This window comes from Rhinoraja longicauda, chromosome 18 (genome assembly GCF_053455715.1).
Source record: "Rhinoraja longicauda isolate Sanriku21f chromosome 18, sRhiLon1.1, whole genome shotgun sequence".
Classification (NCBI taxonomy): Eukaryota; Metazoa; Chordata; class Chondrichthyes; order Rajiformes; family Arhynchobatidae; genus Rhinoraja; species Rhinoraja longicauda.
Window position 1 is genome coordinate 30,738,801 of NC_135970.1, and position 16,759 is coordinate 30,755,559.

Sequence of the window (16,759 nt, forward strand, 5' to 3'; positions counted from 1 at the left end):
GCCCTTAATGTATTCAAAGTACCGCAGACTTATCATGACTTCCATCAGGTATTGCTTTTACTTAATTCTGCGGAAGTTTGTGAAAGAATACTTGGAGGAAGTTGTTCCCAATTGTTCCTGACTAACAATTCCACTGCTTTGCTCCCTGCAGTACATCGATCGCTGAGAAAAATGTTCTTCTCCTGAGGTCCTACGACTAACAAACTTGGTTTCCTTTTAAGACAAACCTTGCGGGGGGGGGAATTATTTTAACTTTCCCAAAGATTTGGGCATTGACACTTAACACTTAATTAAACTGTTGCTTCCTGTCAATCTCAGTTGTTGCATGTTGTTTCCTTTGCCAGGGGATTGTGATCATCACCTGACCTGTTATTCATCCACAGTGATAAACTCCAGCTTTAACAAACATATTTTTTCATATTTCAGCTTCTGTTGTCTTTTCCCTCTTTTCTCTCTCTCTGCTATTCTAGTGATCTTGACAAAGACTTTTGGAATAACAATGACAGCACAGTACAAAAGAAATGGAGTTCCTACCCTCCAAAGGAGTTCATTCTAAACATTTCGCCTTATGCACCTTATGGTGACCCTCGTCTTTCACTCAAGTGAGTTGCTTTCAATGGTTTGGTTGTCTATCGTATGTAAAGCTTCCTTCCCCTGTCTTTTACCTATCCACCCAATCTCCCACTCACGCCCACTCCCAAACCCCTTTGCAAACCCCATGGGTCAGCTGATCCCATGGGAACGAACAACCCTCCTGTCCCTGCGCCTTGCTTGAAGTTCGCAACTGCAAACCTTTCCCCACCTGATCCATCTTCCCAGTGTGGGAGAGCAGAGCATTGCTCGTTGAGGCCTGCACCCACATCCTCTCCGTTACACTGTGTAGTTTAAAAAAAATGCTGCTTATGAAAATGGCTGTCTGGTGGAATTTCTTTGGCTGCTTAATCCCCTTTTTGCTGTTTTTTTTTTGAGCTTTGGAAGAAAGGTGTGCACTGATGTGCTTTAGTGGCAGATCTGCTTTACTCCGATCTTCTACCCGGGGCTGACTCATTCTCTGTCCACTCTGCTTCCTGTCCATACTAGTGGCTCTCTCATGTCCGGTAACAAAGCTCCAGTAGCTGAAAAAGAAACACGCACGAACGAGAAGCAAACCCGCAGCAACAGCATGAAGAGCAGTGGATCTGCCAACAGTAATCGGGGTGAAGCTGCCAATGGGAAGGTTGGGAAAGGTGGGCGATGGTACACAGTGCAGAGTCTCCTAGCGTCGGGCAAGCTCAACCAAGCTAAGTGAGTTTAAACGAGTAGTTATGTACTTACCGACACAGCCAAAGAAATCAGTCTTTCAATAATGATTAATGATATTTGCAGGAAATTGAAACGTGTCTTCACCACATGACTCCCTCCCCCCAGCAGCATGGGACCCCATCATTTGTCCATTACACGTACACGTGCATGGGTTTTAATGAGTGTTTTATACTTTCTAATTGTATCCATTCACTTGCCATCACGATAGTTTGCTTTATCATGCCCACAATACCATTGAAAGTCTCACTAACACTTTACTTAGCATGCTGTGGATCTAATAAATGATGGATGTTCATTGCAGCTGTCTGGGCCTGTTTTCTCCCTGTAACTGACTGGAAGTGCTTTGGTGGGAGGTAAATTGATTTTTTTCCCCCAGTAGCAGCATGCTGAGAAGGGCAGCCCAAATGACCTGTCCAACTTTGCGACCAGATTGTTAATACATTGACAAATATGAAGTTTGACATCGAGCAGGCAGGGAAACAGTACTTTTTCTGATAATATTGTTTTACTGGCTTTAGTATCCATAGACGCAATGTGTATTATCAACAAAACTATTCCACGTACAATGTTGTTCATAAAAAAAGTCTATTCCCCACATTTATTGCCTTATTCCAATCAGGTCCTTGATTTTGTAAATGATCCTCCAGAAGAAATAAAAAATAATCATCAAACCAAGTTAGGAGATGGACATTTTTAAAATAGCAAGATGTATTTTCTGTGAGATAATTATGAAAATTAAATGGATCTTGTCTGATCTTGTGCCAAGCAAAAAGCATAGCTTGGACAAACTTGGGGCAAGTCTAGGATCAGATATTTTCTAAAAATAAAAGTAGGTTATGTATTTAGAGCGAACCATATCCTTTTACATGTGGGTGAGGTCTTTGCAATCACCACGGAACTTTATTGCCACATCATATTCTCTCAATAGCTTGCCAAACGCTACATCATTAGTGGTCTGCGACTAAATGCACTACAACAAACATTTTTAAATCACTCGTGAAGATGGTCACTCACGCATATTTGCTTCTCGTGTCCTGTTCTTCTCTGGTGGAAAAAATAGTGAGAATATGCCCAATTTTCGTTTTCTTCTGTGGTAACTTGAGGGACAATTGTGTATAAAGCAGAACTTGTAGTATATATCGTATGATGTTTCATGATTAAAATCTTTTGTGTCAGAGAATTTACACAAAGATTAACTTCTCAGCAAAATACTCCCTTGGTATTAAGTCTAAATCTTTATACTGCACATATAATGCTATCTTAGAATTTTACCATTTTTCTTACTTGTAGTTAATTATGTACAAGAGCAAGAGTATGAGTCCGCTTGTCCATGTTATTATTAATGATAATGGCATGGCCCTGCTGGACTCGTTATGGGGATGTCTTTAAACCGACGCTGCATTTTTTAGATAGGGAGTAGATATAAGGAACTGCAAATGCTGGTTTACAAAAAAAAGACATAAAGTGCTGGAGTAAAAGCGTTATTCAGCATCAGGCAGTGTCTACAGAGAATATGGATTTGACCCCTAGATTATTTTTGCCAGTCTTGTAGGTGCAGAGTTAATATATTGGTGAATTGTTAAATCTGAATCAGTTTTAAAATGCAAGAATGTGATTTAGAACAGCGGGTGGGTGTGTATGCATCTTGAAAGCACAACTCATAGTGCATCTGCATAAGGTGCCAAGAAGGATTGGGGACACAGGTTAGGTGAAGGGTCATGGCAGGTCCGTAGGTTTACAGATTGGCAGTGTAACTAGGTACAAGATTGTTTTAACAGAACTCGGAGGAATAACTCTAATTCTCTGGGCCACACAAGTAACAGTGACATTTTATGCTCTGGGGTCTTGCTTCATAAGACCACAAGCTAACATTAGGGAGAGCATGCATACCCTTTAATAATATCATTTTAAATAGCGTGTATTATCATGCATGCGTCCTTGATTTTCACTTTAAGAGGTGTTCTAACACTATTTAAGATGATATTATTAAAGGGTATGCATGCTCTCCCTAACATTAGCTTGTGGTCTTATCTTGGATTAGATGCAAGCTTTGTACATGCAACAGGTGGCTACGATTGACGAATCATTCCCCCCACCCCCTCCCCATTTCAGGACAACTAGTTATGCCCAGACATCCTTAAAACCATGCCTCTTTACACAAGCTAATTGCTCATTACCATGAGCCAGCAGCTCACTAAACATTGTTGCAATGCATGAATTAGCAAGAAGGAATCATACAACGTGAGTTATTTATGAAACAAAACCACCCAGAGTGTGCTTAGCTTGACAGGGACACTTTGCCACTGTACACACTGCCAGGCTCTTCCTTGGACCTAGGGTTTCCAAGTACCTTTTGATTTCCTTGCCTCCTTTTACTGCAAGCTGTATAATTAACATCTGAAGTGACTCGCAAACCTCCAACATTTTGTCAAATTATTATTCCTTCCCCTTGGGTGATAATCCATTTCTGAGTTGAACTCAGATGGGTGGAGGAACTGGGTGGAGGAACTTCAGTATCCATCACTAAGTGTGTCTCAGCAACACCATCACTGATCGAGCTGGTCAAGTCCTGAAGGACACAGCAGCCAGATCGAGCCTACAGCACTTGGTAAGAGAACCAACCCCAGGGGGAAAATCTACTCAACCATGCCCTCATCATTGTATCAGTCACAGCTGTCCTTGACAGCAACGATAAGAGTAAACACTCAAACAATTACACTCTGCCCTTTACTAGACACGTGGCTAACATGATGGAATTTGTTGCACCTGACTAAATGAGTGTGCCTGCAAAGGGCATTGGAAAGTGCAAAGCCATCCTAATCGAAACAATTCAAGTCAAAGTTGGCCAACCTAAATTCACAGTCTCTTCCACGGGGAATGGTGGCTTCAGTCAAGGCATGCTATTGTAAAATGTACTGCAGCAAATTTCCCTCCCAACCGCTGTCACCCAGAGGGTCAAGAGTGAGAGCAACATGAGAGCTTATCAAATTCATGTCCAGCTATTACAATCATAATGGTTGCTTTGGGCAAAAAACATGCTGCAAAAGCGAGTGTAAAAATTGAAGGTTCTTGGGATATAGTTATCATTATCAGATTGCTGAGAGTACTTATCTAGTTGATTTGTTTTACCATCATAACTTGAAAACACATTGGGAACTTAAGTGAATTAAAATTTTAATACACCGTCTGAGCTGCTCACCAAGTGTATCTTCATCACAAAATATGCATGACTTTGAGTAGGTAGCTTACTAGAACATTCTCAAAAGTAATAGAGGCAATTTGTCGGTCAAAGTATTGGGTATTGAAGTTGGAATATGGGCCAAACACAGGCAGGTGGATCTAGTGTAGATTGGTCATGTTGGTCGCTGTGGGCAAGTTGTGCTTGTTTCCACACTGTATGACTCTATAATTACAGAATGGCATTAAATACTGCCTGTTTAAGCTTTAACGCAATCAGGGAGCCTTAAGATATTAATAAGAATAGTTATTAGATTCATATCAAATGTTTCACATGACACATCTGCTGGATTTGAGCAAAGTGTTTTGTTGAATGAATACACATTTTGAGTTTCGCTGCTCTTTCACAGGTTATGTCTTTAAAACTGTCCAAAGAAGATTCAATGAGTGATGTTGAGTCCATGATAGAACCAATTAAATGAGAACATTGTAAAGGGTGCTGAAGCCAAATGACCTCCTGCTTTCTGTGTTCTTAGTGAAGCAAATATGGTTGGGAAGAGTTTGGAGCAACCTCAAAGTTGAGTCAAATGATAGTTAAAACTATTATCAGTGGTTTTGCTTTTTTTAAATCGGATTAGAAATTTAATTTGACATGTTTCATAATGTCACTTGAAATGTTGTTAAATACTGTTGGAATGTTCCTTGCTTTAATGAAGAGAAATTTTACGAAACTTAACTTTCCAGAAGCATATTGCAGTGTGACAAGAAGATATATGATGGAGCAGAATGTGCATGTTTAACAGAAATACACAGTGACTCATATTCACATTTTGTTCAAGATTAACGTACTAGAATTGGGTGATGTATTGGAGTACCGACACTTTAAGCAAATCTATTCTCATAATTCAGTCGTTTGCATTTTGCACACATTTTTATTGAAATTATCTCGTAATAGTAAAAAGATGAATCATTTCTTTGGGCAATTGAGGGGATATTGTAATTATAAGAGTTGCTTAGGGCATAAACATCCTGCAAAAGCATGAAGGATGAAGTTTCTTGCTGTAGTTCTCATTATCAGTTAACTCAAATGACTTATCGAGTTGATTAGTTTTAAATTATGGCCTGATTCTACAAAAAAAAAGTAATTTATGGGTATTTAAATTCGCTCACTTTTTTGAGGGCATGACTGTGAATGCTTAATAGTATGGGGTGAGCATATTTTGCAGATCAGATACCACAATATAGCTATTTTGTTGATAATGAATGCGAGCCTTTAACCCAGTTTAAATTCCCACTTCAATTGTGCTTCACTCCTTCTACAATGAGTATTGTTTGTTGGGAACTAAAACATTTTTATATTTGTACTGTCTAAGGTATTGCATTTAGTCATCTGAGGCTCTTGGCATTTAGATTTAATTATGCAGTACTTTAGCCATTGTAAAACTTCCCAATTTCACTTTAATTGAAAGGAAAGGCTAATGGAGTTCAATTTCATAGTCTAAAGATGAAACTGTGAGTCCAGGGTGAACCACAGCTTAATTAATTATATTTTATAGGAATAAAGGTTAGCTTCACTATATAAAAAAGAAGCAGTTGAACTATTTGCTGCATAAGGCTGATTTTACAGAAGTCGGTTTTATGAAAAATGAGGGGTGATCATCATCTCTTTATTGGGCCAGGTTATGTTAGATCTGGTTGGTCACATTCTATCCCTGCAAGCTCACCCTCCTGTGGTCCTGATAGGAAATTCAATCAAAATAACACAGGAAAGTCAGAGCAGGAATAGACTACCAGTCACCTCAACTGGGCGGCGCAGTGGCACGGCGGTAGAGTCGCTGCCTTAGGTCACCAGAGACCCAGTTTCGGTCCTGACTACAGGTGCTGTCTATATGGAGTTTGTACGTTCTCCCTGTGACCGCATTGGTTTTCTCCGGGTACTCCGATTTTCTCCCGCACTCCAAAGACGTAGTTTGTGGTTTAATTGACTGTGGTAAAATTGTAAATTGTCCTTATTTTGTGTAGGATTGTTCTTGTGTACTGGGTAATCACTGGTCTGTACATACTCGGAGGGGCCGAAGGGACTGTTTCCGCACTGTACGTCTAAAGTCAAATCTGCCCCACCAATAAATATCACCACGGCTGATCTATGCTGGCCTCAGCTCCTCTTCTGTGCCTTTTCAACAAATCCTCAACATTTCAAATATTTATCTACATATCCAATGAAAGTTCCAACGTTCACTACCCACTGAGAGAAACAAATTCCTACACACCTCCGTTTCAACTGACAGGCCCCGTTGCACCTTTTTCCTCTTGTTCTTGACTCTCACACTGGTGAAAACATCTCAATATCTACCCCATCAAGCCTCGTTCGGATATTAAATGTCTGAATATAGTTTCCTCGTTCTTCCAAACTCCAAAAAACATAGACACACACTGTCTAGCCTCTTTTGTTAAAACAATCCTCTCATCCAAGGAATGTTTCAATGTTACTATGTCGCATTTCTTGGGTAGCAGGAACAAAACAGTGCACAGTGCAAAATCAGTACCCCGTCTCTGCTTTCTCCCCATATCCCTTGATTCCTTTAGCCCTAAGAGCCCAAAGATGAAGTTGGTAACAGTGCTTTGACTCCTGTCAAAGATGTCGAGCAAGATGTCGAGCAAGATGTCGAGCAGTTGAACTATTTGCTGCATAAGGCTGATTTACTACTGAGAAGTAATTAAATCAATAATGTTTGTGAACCGACTCTAGTCTGACCAGGTCTGGGGCATGATATTGGGCTCCACCATTGGGATCCATGTGAAGCCTTAGAGTGTGCTGGCATTCACAGTGTTGTTCATCGGTCTAGCATTCAGACTCCCATGTGACAATGCATGCATGTACATCCAAGATGTAGGAGTGAACGGCTGTAGGTCAGTGGTTCCAATTGGTCCAGTAAGTTCCCATTCCATTATTTTTCCCAAACTTATTAGAAACAGGTTTTTTTGCATTCATTGTTGTCGAGCCAAATTAAGATGATGAATGTGCTGTCAGGAACAATCACTTGGTTGCCAGTATGTTTGTAGTTTCACAGAGTTGTAGTTGCTCTTACAATAGACAATAGACAATAGACAATAGGTGCAGGAGTAGGCCATTCGGCCCTTCGAGCCAGCACCGCCATTCAATGTGATCATGGCTGATCATTCTCAATCAGTACCCCGTTCCTGCTTTCTCCCCATACCCCCTGACTCCGCTATCCTTAAGAGCTCTATCTAGCTCTCTCTTGAATGTATTCAGAGAATTGGCCTCCATTGCCCTCTGAGGCAGAGAATTCCACAGATTCACAACTCTCTGACTGAAAAAGTTTTTCCTCATCTCTGTTCTAAATGGCCTACCCCTTATTCTTAAACTACCCCTTACACTCGCGAATCGTAGAAAGTTCAGAGCCTGACTTGGTTATCATTGTCCTCCCAGGAACTAATGGGTAGAAAGAAACCAAATGATTATGATAGAACTTTATATATCTCAGGAGGGATTCTTTTATTTTATTATAGGCACTAAAGACAGCTGATGTCACTTCCTGACAGCACAAAGCACCATTGGCTGATGTCTGTTAAGTTCCTTTAATAGTTCCTGTTCCTTTTACACCCTAACACAGAACAGTACAGCACAGGAACAGGCTCTTTGGCCCACAATGTCTGTCCCGATCATGATGTTAAGTTAAACTAATCACCTCTGCCTGCACATGATCGATGGTTCTCCATATTCATGCCATAGCAAAGGTAATGAGCTAAAACACTCAACACCCTTCCAGTGGCAGCTCAATGAGTGAGCTATGGGGGGGGGGGGGCAAAAAAATTAAAAGCTGTTATACAATGCATTCATACTAAAATATAGGACTATCTTTAATCAAACTTTATTGGACTTTATCTTGAACTAAATGTCATGCTCTTCATCCTGTATCTGTACACTGTGGACGCTACGAATCTAAGATGTAAATTAACTAAAAACATTACATTTAGGGGAGCATAGTGATGCACCGATAGAGCCACAGCCTTACAGTTCCAGAGACTCAGTTTCAATCCTGACTTCAGGTGCTGTCTGCATGGAGTTTGCACACTCTCCTTAAGACCACATGGGTTTTTTCCAGGTGCTCCGGTTTCCTCCCACATTCCAAAGACGTGCAGGTTCAAGGGTTAATTGGTTTCTGTAAATTTCCCCTAGTGTGTAGGATGAGAAAGTGGGATAAGATAGAGCCAGCGATCGATGGTCAGCAGGACTCAGTGGGCCGGAGGGCCTGTTTCCAGGCTGTATCCCTAAACTATTACTCTCCATTAAAATAAAGTTACAAAAAGAAAGACTGTCCTCTTTATCAGTGAAGGTTAGCAAACTCGTTCAGGTGAATGGGGTTATGCTAATGATTTGTGTATCCAAATTGTAACCGACATGTGGCTCAGTATGTGATTGAATGCAGGACCGGGTTGAGCAAGATATTAGAGGACTTCTAGCATCTTTTGTATGTATGCACTGCATTGTTTTGGGCACCAAGGTCTGGAGGATCCTGATGCTCATGGTGAAGCCAGAGGTGGTTGTACAGGGAATTGCTGTTTGACTGTGCAGATGAATCCAGAGTAAAAATTATTTTTAAAGAGGATACTGCCTTGTATATTAATCATCATTTCCAGTTGTCAATTAAATTGATACTTCCAGTTTTTCATCTAGTTTGTAAATTTGCTTTATCTTTTTTAAGAATCTCGGTGCTTATCTACGGGAACTCATTGCTGTGTTTGTGCTAGCATTTTCTGCCAATCTGTGACGTGTTTGTTGTCTATATTTGATATTTGATACAATCCTTTCTCTTAGAATGTTTGCATCCACAGACTCATGTTCTCCTGTGGTCATCTTAGAATTCTTTTCTGAACTCTGCTTCCTCATTTGCAAATATTTCCTTTAACAACATTATCAATAATAAGTGTGGCAAGCTTCCTTAGGTTCGTTGATAGATCTCTCTATGTCTGCCACTGCAGTAGTTTCAGGTTGGTCACCTGCAGTCGAGTTAAGTTAGGAAGGAATTAGAATATGTAGGAAGGAACTGCAGATGCTGGTTTACACCGAAGATAGACACAAAAAGCTGGAGTAACTCAGCGGGTCAGACAGCATCTCTGGAGAGAAGGAATGGGTGACATTTCCGAAACGTCACCTATTCCTTTTCTCCAGAGATGCTGTCTGACCCTCTGAGTTACTCCAGCTTATTGTGTCTATCTAAGGAATTAGAATTCTTTTCAGCTGAACATGTGGCTAAGGTAAAGGTACATTTGACTTCTAAAACACCTGTAGTTTTATTCTAACTCCATTGTCCTGTTGTTACCTGCTTTCTAACACCTGAGTTCAACCATAAGCTGAGCTTCAAGCCTAACATTCGGTCAAGATTGCTTTCATCTAGCTCAGTTAGTTGAGGAACATCCAATCTTGGTTGTACCATACCTCAGCTATTGATGTGGACTCTTTGTTATCTTAAGCTTCTTAATACTCTTTTGCCTCAAGCTGTTTCCTTTATAAACTCTTTGTTTCTGTCATGGACAGTACAGTGCTATTCACTTCTTATCTTCCAACCCACCTAACTCCAAGTCCATTTTGTTGTTTATCAATACTTCCTCATCTTCAACAGATCCTTTCTCTTCACTCTTCTCCAGCCTTGCATCCCATCGGCTCTGGTTGACTCTTCATCTTGTCACTATGTAATATAGTGGCCTCGGGCTGCCCTGACATTAGTCCCAGGAAGATTTTCTTTGAATCTCTCTCTTGCTACTTTCTTCCACCTTATACTGCTTATTGCTAAAATATGTTTTTGCAATCATCTCTTTCATTTTTTCTATTGCTTCTCAACATCTTGTAGTGTTTTGTTATATTGGCACAAAATAACTTTGAGCTTATTACATATTAGAGCAAAACATCAGTGCAAAGGTAGATTGAGAGTCAAATTTGAGTGATGGCTTTCTGCACAGGTTTTTTAAAATTATAATGGTTGCACTCTTAAAAACTACTAAGTGCAATCCCAAAGGAAGTGAGAATCTTGGGCAGCCTATCAGTGCGGATGGCTTGTTCTGAAGCTTGTGCCCGCAGTAAGATGGCTTTCTTTAGATAATGATTTTAGAAACAAGAATTAATCTCTAAGGAATTGTGGAGCTCTTTAGCCTATTTTTAGTGTATTTATTTCAGACACTCTTGTGTCTTGTTGCTCAGTTGGGATGACATTTTCTACACCTCTAACAATCTTTAAACTTATAGACTCAGGCTTATATCCCCTTTGTTATTTTCTTGTGTGTTCAAGTGACTTCTGATATTTAAAAAAGGCAGTTTACAGTTGTGGTGGGATCTTAAACATTTAAACATACCATTGCAACCTTAAGATCTGCTCCTGATAAATCTTGCACTCCAGAAATTGATGTCCAATGTATAACTGGAAGGAAAAAACAAACTGCTGGGGGAACTCAGCAGGTCAGGTGGCATTTGTGGAGGGAAATTGACAGATGATGCTTGGGGGCAGGATCCTTCTTCAGACAGCTGGAGTGGAGAGGAGGTAGCTGGTAGGAAAGGGGGACTGGCAGAAGTTGGCAAGTGATAGGTGGATCCAGGAAAGGGTGGATTGGCACATGAGTCAAGTTGTGGAACGAAGGGTTGAGATGGTAACGAAGGTGGAGGTGATAAGTGGAGAAGACAAAAGGGTGCAAGTAATGGAATCTGATAAGTTATGAAGGTGGGGAATGAAAAATAGAACCAGAGGGAGGGATGGTGGGAAGAAGGGAACAGGGGGAGGGGCTCAGTGTTCAGGTGTGTGTGGTTCCAGTTTGCGTGTTGCTTCACTCTGGCAGTAGAGGAGGACAAGAGCAGTCTCTTACCCCTGAATGACTGGGAGGATTTGTGTAAATAAATGTGGTCCTGGCAGCACAGGGCTTTCTGTTAGCAATTTCACACATTTATTACTGCATTTACATAAAAGGTCCAGAATGTAACGTATGTGTCCTCCATTTTGATATTAACCGCTATACATTCTATCCATCCCATGTGTATAATTGCCATTTGGTGCCACATTGATCTCCCATCAAACTTAGTGCTGTGTTGTGAGTTGTTTTAATATATCTGTGCTGTTTTAAGTAGTAGAGGCAACCAAGAACATGCCTGATGAATGTCGCTCTATTTCACTACCAGAATTTAAAGTGTGTGCATACTTTAGCTGAAAAGTTGTTTTGGGACCGGGTCACCAATGTTTACTTTGCCTTAAGCTTTGGAAATTATAAAGAGCTTTGTGAACACAAAATTCAAATTTGATAATCAATATTTGGCACCCTAAAATACAGAAACGGTACATTGTTCCAGCGGTAACCAAAATCTGACTTTACAGTTCCGTCAGTTTTATAACATTTCAGAGCTGAAATGAGCTTCACATTGAACTCAGTAGGCCAATTGCAATGTACTCCTCAAACTCGAACTCCTTGAGCAAGTAATCTTTGTTGCGCGCTCTGGCTTTGTGGACTCTGCTTACTGCCGATCTCCATGAAAATTGATATTAAAAGTGTCCATGTGTGATCTTGCAAACATTTTGAGTGTCTTCTAACACTTTTGCAGATGCTTTCAGACAGTTGAGAAGCTGTGTGGGAAATGAAAGGAAAGGATTTCCAACAATGGTGTGTCCAATTTAAGAAATATTCATTCAAATTCAGAATTTATGTTTGAGCCAATTTTATAAACAAGTTCATGTATGGGAAGTAGACATTACAGCATTAGATAATCATCGTCCATAATCGATAAAAGATTCTGCAGTTCTTACTGAATCAAATGGTGGGTTGTTTCTTGTTGAACATAGTAATGATGTAACAATACTTTTGACCATTTTAGTTTAAATATTTAATTCTATTACATTAACATATTCATACTGTTGCACTGTTTGTCCTATCCTGCACTGATAAGCCCGTACAAACACAAAAACAAATCTTAAATAGAGGGTGGGATAGGGTTTAAGTCATACGATGGATGGTAGAACGATTTCTGCTCTGCCTTCCTGCTGTGAGACTTTTTATGATATTTACTGTAAAGACTTGTTGCAACAGAGATGCATTTGAGCAATTGGGTTTTATTGACTTTCACTTTGGAATGTAACAAAGTCCCACCTGATCATGTACAATGCTTGAAATGGAAGGTGTTTCATTCCTTATCACCTTGACCACTGGGAGTAGAATGTGTTGGCTGGAACTTTCTGTATCCTTTTATTTATATATAAAATTCCAACGGTTATTCCTAAAATTTATATATGAGTCATTCTCATCTTCTCAAGTAAACTGGAATTTTACATGCATCTCTCACCACTCTGAGTAGCCAAAGTAATGCGGTGTTAAAATATGACAATCAGCATTATTCAGTTATGAATAACAGTGGAATGTTTCTGAGCTCACTTGTGAAAACAACCAAGCGGAAGAGAATATATGCAATTGAAGCTCATTGCATTAGTTATAACAAGGCATGCTTTACAGGGTGATCGCTTCCCTTGAGCGAATATAGGTCCTTCTCTAATAAATACTTTAGTGGGTCAAAGAGTCTTCAAGATCAAACACTGACTTTCTTTTTAAACTTTATATCTTCCACAGGTATTAAAAGACCTTTGAAAAATAAGGTATTAACACTCATTTTCAAATACTATTTCCATTAATAGGGAAACCAAAGGTCAAACATCCTCTGAAAAACAGCATTGTTAACTGTCTACATATATCTTTCTTTCTCTCTCTCTCTCTCTCTCTCTAATTTATATTCTATTGTCATTGATCTCTTTGTACAGCCACATTAAGGATATTAAGACTATGTTTCAATCTTGCCCTAATTTCACGGGTTTTCTCCCTACATGTAACATTTACACAGATGCCAGAAAAGCCACATGCTTGAGACGTTTAATAGTAAGACTCTGGAGACGCATTGATTTCCATTTACGTTACCTGTGTGCAAATATGCTCATAGCAAGTCATTTCTGTAAATACATGTTTGTGACTCCTAGGTTTAGCTGTCTAACGTCCTAACTATTTTAATCCTAATGCTGATCTCCTGCCTTCCTGAAACAGGAACCCTGAGCTCCATATACCTCAAGGTACTTTTTTTGTGGAACCTTGCTGTGCTCTAATAACCAGTGAAAAAATAATGCATTGTGATGAGGCAGGAGCGAGAATAAGTATAATTGAAATCAGAGTTGCTAATGCTGTGTTGTAATTGTGTGGTGATAAGGAAAAGATGCTTACTTGTCAGTCAGTAACTATGTGTTAATGATCTATGAGTCCAAAACCAGGCGTCCCACACACTCGAGACGCATAGATGGACTTCACTGCAGGTTGGCTAACTCTGCTTTGCTTTGTGTTTTTCTCCCTTTACTCTATCTTTCCGCTCTTTCCTTCTGGTCCCCCGCTGTTCTGTTAGCTTGGATGAACCGTCTTTGTCAGCAGCCTCCACGCTAGAACACATATCCACTCCGCCAGAGGACCAGCCGTCGGAATGCCCGCGACCTCGGACGCTGCAGAGGCAGCAGAGCCTCCAGCAGCCGTTGCAGCAGCATAGACCTACCTACCACCAGCCTGCCACCAGCCAGAGCCTCGGGCAGCTTCAGTTCCAGCAGCAGTCAACCTCGGGCAGCCGGTCTCCCTACAGAGCCCAGCAAAGGGCGGGCTGCACAGCGGGCACACGCAGTCGCACGGCAGGCGGGCGCAGCCGTTCCAACCCCGGGAGCTGGGACTACGTCATGGGACAGCTCCGTAACCGAGGGTTAGATATGAAGTCTTTCCTGTAAGTCTCTCTTCTTTCTTCTTTCCAACTCAAAGCAGAATTCTTCCCCCTTCTAATGAACTTTTTTTAACCTGGTCGGGACCCGTGAAACCCCTTTCAATTCCCTGCCAGGTTCTGCACACCTTGCCCACCGGACATGTTTTGTGCAAAATTCATGGAACGTGGGTTTGTGCAAGAGACAATCGGGAGAAATAAGTTTTATGTTCTGAATTGCAGGACCTGTTGGATCAATCATCGAGTCTCGTGAAGAGAACCGCACTGTAATGTAAATATGTTAAAATGAAGGGGAACTTCAGTTCAAGTCTAATGGTTCAATGATACTTTATAATCACATGCACCGAGGTACAGTGAAATTCTTTGTTTTTTACATGCAACACACAAAGTACACAAAAGGAGGCGCCACATTTCAGGCGCCAACAAAGCTACTAAAACTACTCATTTGAGTCATATTGGTCCCTCTTCCTTTTCTCGGGTATAAAAAGCTGGTATTGCTTTTGCCAATATCCAAACATAGAACAGTACAGCAGTACAGCATAGGAACAGGCCCTTCAGCCTGCAATGTCTGTGCCAAACACGATGCCACGATCTTTTCGGCCTGTACACAATCCATCTATCTCCATTGCCTGTATATCCATGTGTCAGTCCAAATCACTTGAAAGCCACTATAGCATCTGCCTACACCACCACCTCCAGCAACACATTCCACACAACTCACCACCCACTATGTAAAAAACATGCCCTGCACATTTCCTTTAAACTTTGCCCCTCTCACTTTAATGCTATGCCTTCTAGTCTTTGATATTTCCACCCTGGAGGAAAAAGATTCTGACTGTCTACCCTATCGACAGGGTGCTCCTCAACGTACGATGGGGTTACGTTCTGAGAAACCCATCAGAAACCGAAATATTGTAAGTTGAAATGCATTTAATACACCTGATCACGTGGCCGGAAGCGAGCTGCGGCTCGCTACGGGTCGCTGCCGTTTGCACCATCGCAAAGTCAAAAAAATCATAAATCGAAGCATCGTAAGTCGGGGAGCATCTGTATACCTCTCAAAATTTGATATACTTGTATCAGGTTTTCCCTCAATACAATACAATACAATATATCTTTATTGTCATTGTACCCAGGGGTACAACGAGATTGGGAATGCGCCTCCCATACGATGCAATAATTTAATTAATTTAGACAACAGCAACCCAACGAAACAATTGTAGCAGTTTTAGACAGGATAAAGTGCAAGTTGATCTATGCGTTGTGACCATCCGGCTCAGCAGGACCGGTTCATAGCAGCTATGGCCCTGGGGATGAAGCTGTTCCTGAGTCTGGAGGTGCGGGCGTAGAAGGCCTTGTATCGTCTGCCCGATGGAAGGGGTTCGAACAGACTGTTGCAGGGGTGTGAAGAGTCCGGTGTTCTAGAGAAAACCATCTAAGTCTGTCCAACCTCCCCGTATAGCTCAGACCCTCTAATCCAGGCATCATTCTGTCCTTCTGCACCCTCTCCAAAGCCTCCATGTCATTCCTGTACCGCGATCAGAACTGCATGTAATACTCCAAAAGAGGTCCAATCAGAGTCCTATAAAGCTGCATCAGGACTTCTTAACTCTGATACTCAATGCCCCAACCAATTCAAGCATTCCATACGCCTTCTTTATCATTCTATCTACTTGTGACTGAGTTGAGTTGAATTCAGAGGTGCTACATTTATAGATGTCATTATTCAATTGGTAGAAGAGTGGTGGTGCTCAATCCACATGGTGAATCTATCACAACCATCATCTGTAGATCACGTGGTATCCTGTTTTAAAATGCTTATATTAAATTGAATGTGATAGGAAGCACGTTTTGTGGGCATACGCCACAGTCACAAATGCAGCCCAGTATAGCAAACAAATTTCAATCACTCAGACAGACATTGCGTGCATGCCCGAACAATTTCCAGGAACCCATGGACTGTGAACGTTCTCCAGTTCATTTCCCTAATTATTTGCCCTTAAAAAGAACGTTGTGTACAAACAGAATTTTGAATCTTTGGTGCTTTGACATTTCTGAAGCACACGTTTGAACCTAAGACTTGTAACTGCTGGAGTTTCTTAAATCATTTAAAAACACTTACTGTTTTTTTTTAATTTACTATGTAAATCATCTTTTGTTCGGCAGAAGAAAAAAAGCACCTTTTGCAATGATCCAAGTGTTTTAACTATTGTTGTGTCAAATGCATCCCGTTAAAAATGTTATTTTGGCAAAGATGAGAAATGGAAAAATTATTGCTAATGTATGCACAACTCATTGAAGTGTGTGCGCGCATCAGTCATGATCCCACTATCACGCTGTTGTTGCACTGACTACCTGCCATATCTGTGCAGATGTGCACACCTGGAGCAGTTCAACTGGCTTCTCCAATACAACCACCTCAATCAAATATGGAAAGACTGGAAGTTATTTGAGCTGTTTTTAAGTTTTCAAAAGTTGAAAGGGAAGCAC

The 16,759-nt window shown here is 40.8% G+C and overlaps 1 protein-coding gene across 5 annotated transcripts in view; it reads left to right on the plus strand.

Annotated features, from left to right (window-relative positions):
* Positions 1 to 16,759, plus strand: part of LOC144602371 (synaptotagmin-7-like) — a 391,187-nt gene that overhangs the window by 293,837 nt on the left and 80,591 nt on the right. For 2 of the 5 annotated variants that reach the window (XM_078415424.1, XM_078415423.1), the window contains exons 4-6: positions 471 to 602; positions 1,081 to 1,284; positions 13,913 to 14,275. The exons of 1 other annotated variant lie outside the window; for it this stretch is intronic. In XM_078415424.1, the coding sequence (XP_078271550.1) occupies positions 471 to 602; positions 1,081 to 1,284; positions 13,913 to 14,275 (699 nt within the window). The remainder of the gene's footprint in view (positions 1 to 470; positions 603 to 1,080; positions 1,285 to 13,912; positions 14,276 to 16,759) is intronic. 2 more of the 5 variants (XM_078415427.1, XM_078415426.1) reach the window with 2 other exon arrangements.